General features: G+C 39.2%; 1 protein-coding gene across 16 annotated transcripts in view; it reads right to left on the reverse strand.

Annotated features, from left to right (window-relative positions):
- The window catches only part of LOC129757026 (glucose transporter type 1), an 875,183-nt gene that overhangs the window by 96,437 nt on the left and 762,542 nt on the right, over positions 1 to 16,204 (reverse strand). For 14 of the 16 annotated variants that reach the window (XR_008739590.1, XR_008739591.1, XM_055754123.1 and 11 more), the window contains one exon: positions 6,573 to 6,797. Coding sequence is in view for 14 of the 16 variants with exons in the window: in XM_055754123.1 (XP_055610098.1) it covers positions 6,573 to 6,797 (225 nt within the window). In the remaining 2 variants the exon portion in view is untranslated. The remainder of the gene's footprint in view (positions 1 to 6,572; positions 6,798 to 16,204) is intronic. The other 2 variants (XM_055754118.1, XM_055754115.1) reach the window with 1 other exon arrangement.

The following is a 16,204-nucleotide window of genomic DNA, read 5'->3' on the forward strand; positions in this document are numbered from 1 at the left end:
CCCCCCCCCCCGCTTCAAAATTTCCAAAAAAACGCGAAGGGGGGAATAAATAAAGTTTAATTGTTTTATGGAAAGTTCGGCAAATTTATCAAATATCTGAAAGATTACAAAAGCGAAAAACAAAGTGTGGAAGATGAGAGTTTTTACACCTTTTGTATGTTTGATTTTATTGAGTTTTTCGATAAAAAATTACTTGATTTATGCATTTTGTGCAATGATATAGTATGCAATTTTATTGCATGCAAGCCTTCATAACATTTATTGTAATAGTTGGTTTTCGCCATTAATTTTTGGACCCCTTGCGATGATCTTACTCCGAATGACAAAAGAAGGAATTGAAGTTTCTTTCTTAAATTTTCAAATAGCGACTATTTAGAATAGTTCTCACATATGATGATTTAATCTGTTCTAATCGAAATATGAAAACAAAAATATTTATCAAAAAGTGTTACACTTTGGAAAAAAAACGTGTAATTTTATTATGGTTTTAATAACAATTAATTTAATTTTTGCAATATTTGCATACTCTTTTTTCTATATCTCACTCGTAAATTGGAATTTATTTGAAAATACCATGGGTCAATTTATTTCAAACTCGAGAATATTTTTGGCAAATGGCTTGAAATATCCACGCATTTTAGAAATATATTTTAATCAGTGTTGTTTTGATACAACAATATGCATGAAAGGGTTGATGAAATCCATGGGAGACTTTGGAGAAATCCTAAAAGAATTCTGGAGAATTAAATCAAGGGCTAAGGAAAGTTTTTTACGAAACTCAAATGTTCTAAGGGAACTCAGAAAAGAATCGGAAATTGTTGGATTATTTAAGGATTTCGAAAAGAGTTTTTGAAAAGATTCCAAAGACTTAATAACCAAAGTAACACTGATTAAATCAACTAGAACTAGGACTTCTTTTGTTTTTATTACAGCAATTTTTTTATGCAGCTCGTTTCATGACGGTTTTATTAAAGTCAAGCAAAATGCTTAAATTCTTGTTTTGTGTTGAGGCATTTTGTGAAAACGCTTAAAAAGCTTTTACTAAACATACTGTTTTACTTGTTTTGAAAGAGTTATGAATGCTCTGTTAAAACAACAATAAAACACAATTTTTTTTTTGAAAACTGCAAATCACCGGAAGTGGTATGAATATCTTTACAATATGAGTATTGAGTGAAAGGGCCCAACAAGTTGAAAAAAAAATGTGTTGCTTGATGCCATCAGTAGTTCAAGATGGCGGCTTCCATTTTTTATTTTCAAAACTGTAAATTACTGAAAATCTCATGAAACATCCACAATATGGGTATTAGGTCGAAGAAAACCGCTTCTCATTAAAAAAAACGTTGAAAAATCATCGACCAGACACAGTGCAAGCGAATTTTCGCGCGAAGAACCGTCTTGATCGCGAGAGAATTCATCCAGTTCATCTGGACATACACTGAAAATTATCTCTCGGGTATTTTTCATTGCAAATCATAATTTCTCAAAGAATCATTTTTTGCAATTTTTTTTTTATTTAATTACTATCATCGCCGTTTCTCTGATTGATATAGATAATGGGCGGTTATTTTTGCGTAGTTTTTCAATGGAAAAAAATTGACCTGGCAATAAATAACCGGTGGCATGAAACACCCACAATATGTTTATAGGGTAAAGAGGCTGAACGGATAGAAGTTTAAATTCAGTTAATAACTGAAAATCGCATGAATCATCCATGGGTGAAAGAGCTCAAAGAGTAAAAGTGAATGTAAAAATCTGAAAAAGCAATGACAGAAATACACAAAAACATGATCAGTGTTATAAAAAGAAGAAAAAGTAATGACAAAAATACAACAAAACTGTGGCAAAAATATGAAAAACTATAACTACAATTTTACAATCAAATGAGAAAAATCTGAAAAACCTATAACAAAAAGTGACAAACGAAAAAGTGACAATTGACAAAACTGTGAATAGAATACGACGGTATAACAATTATACCAGGAATATAAAAAAATGGACAAAAATTTCTCAAAAATGGCAGAACTGTAAAAAATGTGAAAAAATACGACAACATTTTGAAAAATGTGAAAAAACAATGATCAAAATTTGACAATAAAATCACAAAAACATGACAGAACAGGACAAATATATGACAAAAGCAAAAAATACAAACATGACATAATAATAACAAAAGGAATCTGACAAACATATGATAAAACTATGAAAAATTATTACGAAGGTGTTAAAAGAGGGTCGAAATTTTACATTTAAATGGAAATAAATAAGACAAGTTGCCTAGAATAAGATGCAATAATGTCAAAAATATATAAAAAAAATTACAAAAACTTGACAAAAGAATAACACAAATCAGACTAAATTATGACCAATGAAATAAAAACACAAAATTCAATAAAAAAAAAATAAATAAAGACAAAACGATGACAAATATGACAGTAAAATTATAAATGTGTAAAAAATATAGCAATATTACGATGTTAATATGTTACAAAAATACGACAAACATGATTATTACAAAATGTGACCAAATTAAGATGAAACTTATGGGCTTGTGATATATGTAGCTCAGTTGGCAAGTTATTTGCCTCCTGAGCCGATGTCCGTGAGTTCGAGCCCAAGAACCAATATCGAACACAGTTTTACCGGATAAATTGTTCGCCAAATGCAACGTTGATAAAAGTCATAAATAACATGAAGAGAAGACGTTAAAATAATGAACTATAACAAAAATACGACAAATGAAAATATGAAAAAAAAATTGACAGTAAATGACAAAAATCTGACAGAACTAACCACCCTTTGTCAATTTTTTGTCATAATTTTTTTTTCATAGTTTTGTTACAATTTTATTATATTTGTATTATTTTTTTTTCATATTTCAGTCGTTTTGTTGTAAAATTTTGTTCTATTTGTAATTTTCCACTAGTTCTTTCTTAAATTTGTCATATTTTCTCACATTTGTCATATTTCCCATAATATTGTTAATTTTTTGTCAACGTTTTTAATGGATTTTTTTCATTATTTTAATTTTTTGTCAGGCAAATTACCGTCATCTGTCATATTTTTATCGAATTTTTTGTCAAGGCTTTGAAATTTTTTTCCTCATATTTTTATCAGTTTTGTCATATTTTTCTCGTAGTTTTTTGTCATAATATTGTCATATTTTTTCATAATTTGTCTTATATGTTTGCCTTGATTTTCAGTAATTTACAATATTTCAAAGTTGAGCGAAAGCCGCTATATTGGATTTTTAGATAGCGTGCCATAGCGTCCGATAGCGAATTTCGACTTCTACCAATTGATTTCTTTCACTTAATACCTATATTGTGGGTGTTTCATGCGATTTTAAGTCACACGTTTTGTAGTTTGGTGGAAGCCGCCATCTTGGATTTTAAAATGGCGTCAAAAATCTATTTTCCGACGTCCTCACAAAGCCCAAAGTCATTTCTTTCAGATTTCTCTTCATAAACCCTGCAGTCCTGGAATTCGCAAGGTTTTTTACGTGTTTTCCGGAATCAAAGCGGTTTTTCGGAATAACCGTGGATTGTTTTTTTTTGCGTGATACGTATCCCACGCTCACATTTTTTAATCTGCAAATTAATTTGCAAAGATATTTTCACGTGTAAGTAATTTTCGCAAAACACCGAAGGTTTTTTTTTCAGTGTTGATCCGCTTCGCAATTCGCGTGCACTGTGGCCGGCCTTCAAAAACGAACTTGCGAAATTCATCCGGTGAATGAAAATCCCGCTTCGCAGGCTTTACATGCAGAAGTCGAATTTCACTATCTGATACAATTTTGAAATCTAAGATGGCGGCTTCCGCTGAACTTTAAAATAGATCATTGGAAATCAAATGAAACCCACAGTATGAGTATTGAGAGAAATAGCGAAACTAGCAGAAGTCAAACTTTAGAATGCTGTTAATAACTGAAATCGCATGAAAGCGCCACAATATTGGTATTTGGTGGAAGGGCTAAACTAGGAAAAATCGAATATCGCTATCTGATGCCATCATTAATCTCGCATTTCTTTTGAAAATAACTGAAAATCTCGAAAAAAAACATTCGAAAGCCGCCATATTGTATTAACGATGGCGTCAGATAGCAAAGTTTGGCTTATTCTAGTTTCGTCCTTCCACTCAATACCCATATTGTGGGAATTTCATGCGCATTTCAGTCATTAAAATCAATTTAATGTACAGTGGAAGCCATCATGTTGGATTTTAAGATGGTGTCTAATAGCGAAATTTGACTTCTTCTAGTTTAGCCCTTTACCCAATATCCAGATTCTGGGGGTTTCATGTGATTTAAGTGATTTACAGCATTTAAAAGTTTAGTGAAACCATCTTGGATTTCAAGATGTCATCAGACAACGAAATCCGACTTCTTTTTATTCAGCCATTTCACCCAACACCCATATTGTGAGGATTTCATACGATTTTTAGCCATTGACAGCATTTAAAGTAGAGCGGAAGCCGCCAGATTGGAGTTCACGGTGGCGTCAGAAAGGAAAAGTTCGACTTCTTTAGGTTGAACCTTTTACTCAATCCCCATATTGTGGGGAATTCATGCAATTTCCAGTGTATAACAGCATTTTAGAGTTAAGCGGATTCCGTCATCTTGGATTTCAAAATTGTGTCAGACTACGAAATTCGACTTCTTCTTATTCAGCCCTTTCAACCAATACCCATATTGTGGGGGTTTCATGCGATTTTTTAGTCATTTACAGCATTTTAAATTGAGCGGTAGCCGCCATCTTGGATTAAAAGACGGTGTCGGAAAGGAAAAAAATCGACTTCTTCTAGTTGAGCCCTTTCATCCAATACCAGTGAATCAAAAATCGCCTACAACGAATGATAATGACATTGTCCCAACTTGAACTTTCCGTGACAAAAAAAAATCTTTGTCGTTGTCGCACGCTTGGAACGATAAAGACAAATTTCTTTGCTGATGGATCCCGATAATATTTTTTCAGAACATTCGTTTGTTGCTGTTGAAAAATATAAGGATAAGCGGTTCCAAAATACCAACTAAAAGGTATCGGATCATAACTTGCGAGATATTGGAAGAAAGCTCTTGGCCTCTTCATAAAAGGAATCGATAAGAGAAGCGATTCGGGGACACTGGGTCGTGACCATGTCCAATCTGGCCGGTTCCGGAACGAAGTATTTGTAAATTATCGGATTGAGACTTGCGACATTTTGTTAGAAAGCTTATGGCCTCTTGATGGAGGGAATCCATAGGAGAAGCAACTCGGGGACACCGGTACGTGACCATGGCCAATCTGGCCGGTTCCGGAACGAAATATGTCAAAGTTATCAAATTGAGACTTGCGATATATTGATAGAAAGCTCTTGGCCTCTTCATGAAAGAAATCAATAGGAAAAGTGATTTGGGGACACCTGGTCGTTGCCGTGGCCAATCTGGTCGGTTTGCAACGAAATATTTCAAAGTTACCGGATTGAGACATGAGGCATATGAATAGAAGACTCTTGGCCTCTTCATGAAGGATATCGATAGAAGAAGCGATTCAAGAATACTGAGTAATTTGGCATAAAGAACTTTTCAGATAAGGTAAAGATATTTTAAGTTATGAATGTTAGAAAAACATATTTATATAGGTGGCCCAAGATGTCCCACGTTATGTGGCCCTGATCCCTTACTAAGCCATGGCCACGGCCCAGTGTCCCCGAATCGCTTTTTCTATCGATTCCCTTCATGAAGAGGCCAAGAGATTTCTATCAATATGTCGCAAGTCTCAATCTGACAACTTTGACATACATATTTCGTTCCGGAGCCGGCCAGATTGGCCATGGCCACGACCCAGTGTCCCTGCCCTAAACCACTTCTAATATATTTTCCTTTAATGTTAGGCCAAGGCCCAAGAACTCTTCTCAGATAGGTTATGATCTGATCATACAATTTTTCATTATTAGGAAATCAGATAGATTTTTCAAACCCTGGCGTCTTAAAGGCTTCATATTGGTTCAAAACTCATGCATGATTTTTTGCAGAATATTATGGGAAAATTGAATATTTTATACTGGAAAATCAACATCACTTTTGTTTCTACTATGGAGTTGAGCCTGCTTAGGTTTCTTGTGCAAATTTATAAATTTTTTTAAAGGAAATTTTCCGCTGAACAACTTTGTCGAAGCCCGTAACTTCGTATTGGCACAAAACCATTGGTAGGCTCGGTTCCACAGAAAAAAACAAAAAGGATCTTGCATTTTCAGTACAAAATATGTAATTTTTCCATACAAACCTAAAAGCTAAAATTGAATCATGTAAACGTTTCTTAAAAATTCTGAAAAAAAATCATGGATGAATTTTAAACCATAACAAAGCTTTTGAGAAATTCAAAAATACCCCAAATCGACTCAGTCTAAGAGATAATCTCGGAGATAGAGATAAATGTGTGTTGAAATAAAAGCTGGAATTTTTGCATGTTGGCTCAAATTTCTGTTCGAATATTTTGATATTTTTTCGGAAAAAAAATTGACACCAGTTTTACTTTGTAGATCATAACTTATAATCATAACTTTATATTAATTCAAAATAAGTTGGTACTCACCTTTAAACTTGGGAAACCAATTCCAACAACGAAGTTCGCCATCCAGTTGACCAGCACGGCGATGGCCATCGCACTCGGCCGCGGACCCTGGCTGAACAGCTCGGCCGTGATCATCCACGGGATGGAACCGGGACCCACCGCGAAGAACACCACGAAGGCCAGCGTCGAGACCACCGACAGGTAGGACATCCAGTCGATCATTTCCTGCACGTAACCAAAAAACTCCTAAACTATGCGTGTAATGGTTCCGTTCTTGCGACTTCCCGCAAATTTTAAAGGCTTTTTCTCGGGGTTGGGGGTTAATAACTTTGAAAGCGTTTTTCTAGTATTATTTTTTATTTTTCAAGTCTGGTTAGTTTTGCAGTTTCTTTTGTTAGTAAAATTTACAAAACAGAATAAAAAGGCTCCCCAAATTGAGGGAAGGATGAAGGAATAATCGAAATGATTCAATGAATTGAAAATAAATTAAATTTAAATGAATCTTGAAAACCAAAAAGAAAAGTGTCGACGATTTCGATTGGCAAAGGTGTGTGGAATACTCTAAAGGTGATAAATATCTGTTTGAGGTGGCGCGGATCAAGTCTTCGGTCCGTATCGAACCCGGGCTGCGGGATTTTATGAGTTTGGGCACTCGAACGCACCAGAAAGGAATTGATACAAAAAAAATCGACATAAAAGTTGTAAAAGAATAAACATAAATCAACGTACTGGTAATCAAGTAATTTCTCTAAGATTCTAAGTTGCATTATTATCGATCATTATTTACTGAATGAAAGTAGCTATAGAACGAAACGCTCCTCCGGGTCAGTCGTGACTTGATTTTGTTTGGATTTGGAAGTAGGGTCTCCATCAGTAGTTGGTAGTGACTGATTGCTTTTTGCTCTCTGTACTGGTTTTGAAACGAAAGACAAAAAATATACTGCGGTTTTTAAGGTACGGAAAAAATAAAGCGTGTTTTTTTCGAGTACAATCGTGGTTGCAGAGCAATTCCATGAAAGTTTCAATTTTTAAGAAGTAACAGCCTGAAACGCCTGAAATTTAGATTCTAAAGTAGATGTTTGAAGTATGGAGCCTGATTTTTCCAGTTTTATTCCGAAATCTGAATTCTAATGCTTCAATTCCGAAGTTTTAAGCCTGAAGTCTGAAGTCTGAAGTCAGAAATCTGAATTCGAAGAACTTAAGTCTGAAGTCTGAAGTCTGAAGATTAAAGTCTAAAGTCTGAAGTCTGAAGTCTGAAGTCTGAATTCTGAGGTCTGATGTCTGAAGTCTGATGTCAGAGGTCTGAAATCTGAAGTCTGAAGTTTGAAGTCTGAAGTCTGAAGTTTGAATTCTGAATTCTGAAGACTGAAGTCTGAAGTCTTAAGTCTTAAGTCTTAAGTCTGAAGTCTGAAGTCTGAAGTCTGAAGTCTGAAGTCTGAAGTCTGAAGATTAAAGTCTAAAGTCTAAAGTCTGAAGTCTGAAGTCTGCATTCTGAAGTCTGAAGTCTGAAGTCTGAATTCTGAGGTCTGATGTCTGAAGTCTGATGTCTGAAGTCTGAAATCTGAAGTCTGAAATTTGAAGTCTGAAGTCTGAAGTTTGAATTCTGAAGTCTGAAGACTGAAGTCTGAAGTCTGTAGTCTGAAATCTGAAGTCTGAAGTCTGAAGTCTGAAGATTGGAGACTAAAGTCTGAAGTCTGAAGTTTGAAGACTCAAGTCTTAAGTCTTAAGTCTGAAGTCTGAAGTCTGAAGTCTAAAGTCTAAAGTCTTAAGTATGAAGTCTGAATTCTGAAGTCTGAAGTCTGAAGTCTGAAGTCTGAAGTCTGAAGTCTGAAATCTGAAGTCTGAAGTTTGAAGTTGGAAGTCTGAAGTCTGAAATCTACAGTCGGTGGTCTGAAATCTGAATCGTTTCTCGGCGTAAAGGCTAAGATCAAAGTAAAGTATCAGTCTGAAGTGTGAATTCTGAAGTCCAAGATCTGAAATCTGAAGTCTGAAGTCTGAAGTCTAAAGTCTGAAGTCTGAAGTCTGAATTCTTATGTCTGAGATCTGAAATCTAAAGTCTAAAGCCGGATGTTTGAAGTCTGAAGTTTTAAGTCTAAAGTCTGGTGTTCGATGTCTTAATTTAAGAATTCAAAGTCTGATGTATGAAGTCTGATTTATGAAGTATGAATTGTGAAGTTTGAAATCAGTTTTCTGAATTGTGCAGTCTGAAATCAGTTGCCTGAAATGTTAAGTCTGAAGTCTGAAGTCTGAAGTCTGAAGTCTACAGCCTGAACTTTGAAGCCAGAACTTAGAAGTCTGAAGCCTGAAGTCTGATATCTAAAGTCTGAAATCTGAAGTCTGAAATCTAAAGTCTGAAGTCTGAAGTCTGAAGCCTAAAGTCTGAAGTCTGACGTCTGAATTCTGAAGTCTGCAATCTGAAGTCTGAAGTTCTAGTCTGAAGTCTGAATTTTGAAATCTGAGATAGTTCAGATATTGAAATTTGAAATCAGTTGTTTGAATTGTGTAGTCTGAAATTAGTTGCCTGAAATGTTAAGTCTGAAGTCTGACGTCTTAAGTCTGAAGTCTGAAGTATGAAGTCTGAAATCTGAAATCTGAAGTTTAAAGTCTGAAGTCTGAAGTCTGAAGTCTGAAGTCTGAAGTCTGAAATCTAAAATCTAAAATCTGAAGTCTGAAGTCTGAAGTCTGAAGTCTGAAGTCTGATGTCTGAATACTGAAACCTGAAGTCTGAAATTGGAAATCTGACGTACATTGAAGTCTGAAGCCTTAAGTCTGAAGTCTGTCGTCTGAAGTCTGAAGTATGCTATCTGAAGTCTGAAATCTGAATTTTGCAGTCTAAAGTCTGAAGGCTGAAGTCTGAAATCTCAGATATGAAGTTTGAGTTTTGATCTCTGAAACTTATCAGATATCTGAGTCTGAATGCTAGCGTCTAAAATGTGCGATCTTAAGTCTTATTTGTAAAGTCTCAATCGAATTTCGGAAGTCTGAAGTCAGAAGACTGAAATTTTAAGTCGATAGTATGACGCCATTAATCTGAACTTTAAAGTGTGAAGTTTGAAGTCTGAAGTCTGACGTTAGAATTATGACGTCTGACATTTTAAATGCGATGTCTGAAGTCTGATGTCTCAATAAAGTCTGAAGTCTGAAATTATGACGTCTGAAATGCGAAATGTAAGCTCTGAAGTCTGACGTGGAAAGTCAGACGTTTTAATTGTTTTGTCTCCAGCCCAAAGTTTTTAATATTAAGATTAAAATCTATAGTGTGAAGTCTGAAGTATGAAGTTTAAATTGTAAAGCTTAAAGTAAAATGTTTTTTTTTTGTAAAGAAACGTCAAAAATGTTAACTCCCATGAAATTGCTTGCCTTTTTGGCAACACTGCTGTCATCTTTATGTACGAGAAGGCTTCTAAAGTAGCGTTGTGTTAGGTTTGTTTCTGTACAATTTGAAAACATGTCTCTGTTTTTCGTTGTTGTGAGTATTTGTGTGCGATTGATCACAAAAAAGGCAAGTGTGTTAGTTTTGGTCTTACAAACTGGTGTAGAAGCTGAAGCATTTTTTTTCCTCTATTTACACACTGTCCCTGCAAATTTCCACTTTTACTCTTCAAAAATAATTTTTTTGGGTCTTATTTGTCAAAAACTAAAAAAAAACATGGCGTGAGCATCTGTGAAGTTTGACGATTTGACAAGCAGTGTTGCCGATTGTTTTGGATCGCGATCATTTGTGCACTTTTCCGTCAAATGTGTTGGAGCTGCTGCAAAGTTGGGCGTGTTTGTGGTACCATCATTAGGAGTTTGTGTAATGTTGGACTGTGTTTTTATTGTCTTGACTTAAGAAAAACTATCTTACAGTGCCGTTTCGGGCTTAGGATTGAACTCACTTCTAGTTTGAAGAGGAGGACGTACTCGATCTTTGATCCTATTAAACCGACTTAGAGCGCTGATGATGGCGGATGTTTTTTTTTATCAAAATTTGCCTTACATTCAATTCCTTCAATTCCTTAAAAAGTTCCAATTTTATTTCTGTTCCAGTGTCAATGGCTACAACCAGCAAATTACCCGGAGAGTGGTTCTTTAATGTTGGTAAATTCGGTCAGCCATTCTGCGTCAACCGAACCAACCAATTGTTCAATGAGGGTAGGGGGGGGGGGGGCTTTTTTCCCGCCCTTATTTTATTCAGATCCATCCGAAGGGCGAGGGTTCAGCCACACAAAGCCACTCTGGGCGCGCGGATAATGGAGTTAATTTATTTAAATTTTTTATGACATCGAATAAAGCAGCGACGACGATGGCCCCGTTTTTGGGTCCATCCGCGCTCTTATCTCTCCGAAAATTGACGCGCAAGTGAACAGCACCGGCAACTTCATCAGAAAGCGGGAAAAAACGCGGAAGAAAAAACAAAATGAACGGTTCGTTATTTTGGACATGGTCGGATTTTGGTGTAACCACCACCATCGATATGGATACACTGCTGCATTGGCTGACATGGGGCAGGATGGGTAGAATTTATGTCCGTCCGCATGGGAGTTTTATCAGAGGGGCTGAGCGAGAGGGCCCAATGAGGGATTGGAGGCATCGATTGATTAAATTTATTTAATCGAAACTTCCGGTGGCAAAAACAATCACCATCAGCCCAGCAGCAGCGGTTTGTGAGATTGGCTTGAAGTTTGGAAGCAATTGATCATATTTGATGCTGCTCATTGCAATTATTTCAATCATTGATTAAATCTTGAAAAATGTGTCAAATTATGGTATTTTTTTCTCGTTATTTGAAAATCAACGTGATTAAGGTATTTTCACATCAGGAAATGGGTGTTATATTTATTATGGAAGGTTTTAAAAATGTTGAAATGAATGATTCAACACAGGTTTCAGTGGTGGAATAGAGTTATTCTTTATTCGAGTTTGTTCGCTAAGTCCTTGGATAGCTACACATTACATTAGCGACAGCTATTTGTCACTTTCCACTTCTCGTATTTCCTAACCGGGAAAGTACTAAATTCTCAATGAGTAAAATGAATTTTTTACTCATTATAATCTGCCAGCACTGCAGTGTAACTGCTAACCGCAGTATGAGTACTTTCAGTTTACAGTGTGATGATGTAAACATTTATACCGTGTTTACCATTATCACCTGTGATCCACAATCATCGACGACCAATCGCTATTGTTCTCAATACACAAATTGACCAAAACAAACGCAAATACTGGTTGGCAGACGGTATCGCACAAAATGCGGAAGTCTGGGGATGCGGAGGAGAAAAAAGCCAAACCACGACCCTAACGACGCAAACGTCACGTCAGGAAGGGGGAAGAGGCTATCTCGGCGACAACGTCCGGAAAATCCGTCGGACCCGCATCGGCGAGATGGTCTATCTGTCAGTTGTCCATTTCCCAGCAACCGTAAATGTGTTTCAAGTGCACGGAGTTCGGTCTAAAGTCGTTTGACTGCACTCAGAAAGACAGAGCTGGCATATGCTGACGCTGCAGTGAAACCGGCCACAAGTGTGCCAACTGCAAACTGCCAAGTTTGCGCTGGAGACCACGCAGCTGGCAACCCTAGGTATCCCGTCTGGTGCCAGGTGGTGCAACATAGGGCGCTAAGAGGTTGAGGAAAAGTTTGACATCGCGCTAGTGGCAGACCCATATCGTAGAGCTTCGGATGGCATTAATTTGAAGACCGATGGCGCCAAACTGGCCGCAATATGGGTAACAGGTTGTTTCTCCATACCAGAGGTGGTGACGACTGAAAACGAAGGCATTGTGATAGCCAAACTTAACGGGATCTTCTTCTGTAGCTGCTATGCTCCCCCAGATGGCCATTGGAGAGGTTCGGCACTATGGTTGACAATATTGTAGTGGTGCTTACGGGGAGAAGCCTCATTGTTAGAGTTGGCGACTTTGCGATCCGCTATCGGTTGGGCTCAAGTACGCGGACAGGTAGCCGAGAGTTTGAGACAGATGACCGCCTCTGAAAGACAACAATTCAACCAGAACGTCTTCGTCGAGGTGTTGCATTTGGAGAGGAACCTGGGAACCTGTCCGCTGAAGAACTGACGAGGGTACTAGCTCGTGCTTACGATGATGCGATGACAAGAAGGGCCAAGCGTAAAGACGCTAGGCCACCAGTCTAATGGTGGACAGAGGAAATCGTGGGTCTGCGCGCCGACTACCTTAGGGCAAGGAACAGGATGCAGAACGCAAAGACCCAAGAAGGGAGAGGGAAGCTTAAACCACTCTTCACAAGCGCAAGATCGGCCGTGACGCCAACGACTGTCCATGGGGCGATGCCTATGGGATAGTCATGGCCAAAACTAAAAGTGGGGGTGCGCCACCTGAAACCTGCCCAGACAAATTGAGAGCGATTATCAACGAGGTATTTCCACAGCACGATGTTACCTGCTGACCAATAGTCCAGTACGACTGTGACACCTGCATAGAGGAAACAATTACGGTGAATGATCTTCGCGAAATTGCCAAGTCTCTCCAACCAAGGAAGGCCCCCGTACAGGACGGCATTCCGAACGTCGCAGTGAAGGCCACGTTTAGAGAGTTTCCCGAAATATTCTGGTCATCGTTGCAACGGTTTGGACGAAACGGGTGTTTCCTGGTACGTGGAAGCGGCAGAAATTAGTCCTTCTGCCAAAGCCTCCAGGACACCTATCGGCGTACCGGTCGATCTGTCTACTGGACAAAGCGGGTAAGGTCCTGGAGAAGGTGGTTCAAAATCGACGCTAGAGGTACACTTAAAGTCAGGGCGGACTCTCAGAGAAACACTTTGAGGGCATACGGGCACAAGACGTCTCGGCGGGTGTGCCACAGGGATCAATACTTTTCCCGGTCCTGTGGAACATCATGTATGACGAGCTCCTACAAATGAGCCTCCCATCGGGAGCTGAACCCGTAGGTATTGCGGATGATGTAGTACTCTTGGTGAGAGGCTTCTCGACAACGGAGGTAAAGCTACTATCCAGGCAGTGGAAAGCTGGATGCACTCCAAGTGCCTGCGTCTAGTTCACCACAAAACCGAGAAGGTGCTGACCACGTCAATCTTGCGGTACGGAGCAGCGGCCTGAAGACAGGCCCTGGGAAGACAGTGTAACTGCAGAGACTTAGCAGTGTTCAGCGGCTGATGAACCTGCGGGTTATCAGTGGATACCGTATCATCTCGTCCGAAGCCGTCTGCGTAGTGGTGGACGTCATGCCCTTCTTGGATATGGCAATTGAGACAAGTCCAACGTACGAGATCTCACCAAAATGAGGACTCGATGTTCAACTGGTATCAGCTGTGTTACAGCTCAGCGAGAGGAAGGTGGACCCATCGTCTGATCGCGCACATCGGGAGCTGGATCAAAAGAAGACACAGTGAAGTGTGCTTCCATATGACGCAATTCCTGACTGGTCATAGATGCTTCATTAAGTACCACTACCGGTTTGTAGCCATATTGCCCAGCTTGTGGTGAAGAAGAGGAAACTACCGAACCCGTGGATGTGTACGAATTCTAACACTTGGACGCGGTTAGAGATGTTGGAGTTGACGGCAGTCAGCAAACATGAGTAGTGAGCATCCGGTCCCCTGATCGAAACTACAAACATAAGGTATCATCTTCTGCATAGTGGAGGTCATGCTGCGCCGCAAACGGATATAGGATACCTTACCGCCGAGGAGTATCCGAGTAGTGCCGCTTCCTACGGAGGAAACTGCGGGAATAAGACAATACCTTCCTCGTAGCGGACCTCGTAAGAAGGGGGTAAACCACTGTCTGGGGATATCCACGTGTCATATAATTGGAGCTGAAGGAATATCAATCGACCCTGAAAAAACAACAACAATCAAGAATTTTCCTTGGCAAGTTTCTGTTCACGGCATGCGTTCCTTTCTGGGTTTGGCCACCGACGTAGCGCGCTTTGTTTCCCAGTTTTCGATCATCGCAGAACCTCTTTATGAGCTTCTTAAGGCAGGCCGAATCTCCGGCAACCAGATTTAGATAAGGAGTTCAAAGAGACAAACAAAATAATGGGAGCTTACGCTAGTCGAACACTTAAGCCAGTAGAAGTCAATTTCACAGTTACGGAATTGGAAGCGTTGGCAATAGTTTGGGTTAAGGACAAGTGGCGTAAGTATTCACTGGGATGCCACATAACCATAATATCAGACTACAAGGCTCTCATATTCTTGAAACAGGCTATGGATACACAGTGTAACCGTTTCCGATGTCCTCAAGTACTAGCATAAAGGCAAAGCCCATTTTGAAGTATTCAAAACCTATAGAGCGACGAAACAGTTAATGTTTGACTTGCCAATTAGCTAAGAATCAAAACTTCAAACGTACCGGAACTTGTAGAACCATTCATTCCCAAAGGAAAAAACCAGATAATCTCAATAGATTGCTGGACCTTTGGCAACAAGCAGGGGAGGAGTGAATCACATCATGGTATAGCTGGATGTTTTCACTAAGTTTATGACCTTCTATGGAGTACGGACACCAACTTCCGTAGTATTGTGGTGACGTCTTCAAAAGTATTCAGAAAATCATGGAAAACCGGATGCAATACTTTGTAATCAAGGGACACAATTTACTGCGAACTTTTGTGTGAACAGTTACAAGGACGCTGGAATCAGGTTCATTCATACCTGTGTACGCCACCCTCAGGCTAATCCTATGGAGAGAGCTCTGGGCTGGTAGTTCCACCTCCTCGTGGTCCAGGGTGGAAACGTGTCTGCAAGTCCCGGCGATTGCAGATGTACTCCTAAGACAATGTTTCACGAAACCCACTAGGGGCCGTTGACAGATCTGCCAAATCTGGGCGAAAGAAGTGATACACCTGGAAATCTAGGTCCCAGTACTCATGTCCCTGAACTGTGGATGTGACCAGAGGGAGTGCGACTCGTCGATTTGATAAGAGCGGTCGACAGCTCGATTTGCGCTTCGGGCCGGACCCCCGATCCGCAAATTGATTAGTTGCGCTGATTGGTGACTGAAGGGTTCGGAAGAGTCTAAGTTTTAAGTTTCTATGATTATCACGACCATCGGACGTGGACTTCTTGGGCTGGATTCACAAAGCTAGTAGATCCGCTTAAAAGGGGACCTTTTACAACACGATGAGACGTCGGGTCTTAACTCGTTATAGGAGATGTGTTTCATGGAGTCGTGTTGAAATGAGGTCTTTAACTGATAGAGGATTCAAAAAAGACGTTTTATGATCGCTCAGAAAACTAAATATTTCTCAATCCGCTAATGGTGAATCTTATAGAGCATTCCTTTTCGTTTGGTGGTGCACCGGTGCACTACCGGTAGTGCACTTTTTCTGTTTTCATTCTCGTTTTCAGGGTGAGTGGTCCAATGGTAGTGCACCATAATGTGGACGGTGAAACACTCTGAAAATATTCGGTGTTGCTTGCGCTCTCACCAATACTATCATGAATTTTGACAGGACGTGCTTCCCGATGTAAATATCAGCTGATCTGGTTTATTTCTATACCGCAACTGGAGACAGCCGGGAAGCTATCAAGAGTCGTCCGTTTTCATCTTTAAGCAAAAATGGAGGATGCGGATCGAATGCTTCCAAGAGCAAGGAATGTGCCCAAAAGGCTTGCTGTAATCGGTTCCGGGCGATGCCCAAGAAGGGCAGCAAATCCGAGTGCAAAAAGTCCA

Source organism: Uranotaenia lowii, chromosome 3 (genome assembly GCF_029784155.1).
Source record: "Uranotaenia lowii strain MFRU-FL chromosome 3, ASM2978415v1, whole genome shotgun sequence".
Taxonomy (NCBI): Eukaryota; Metazoa; Arthropoda; class Insecta; order Diptera; family Culicidae; genus Uranotaenia; species Uranotaenia lowii.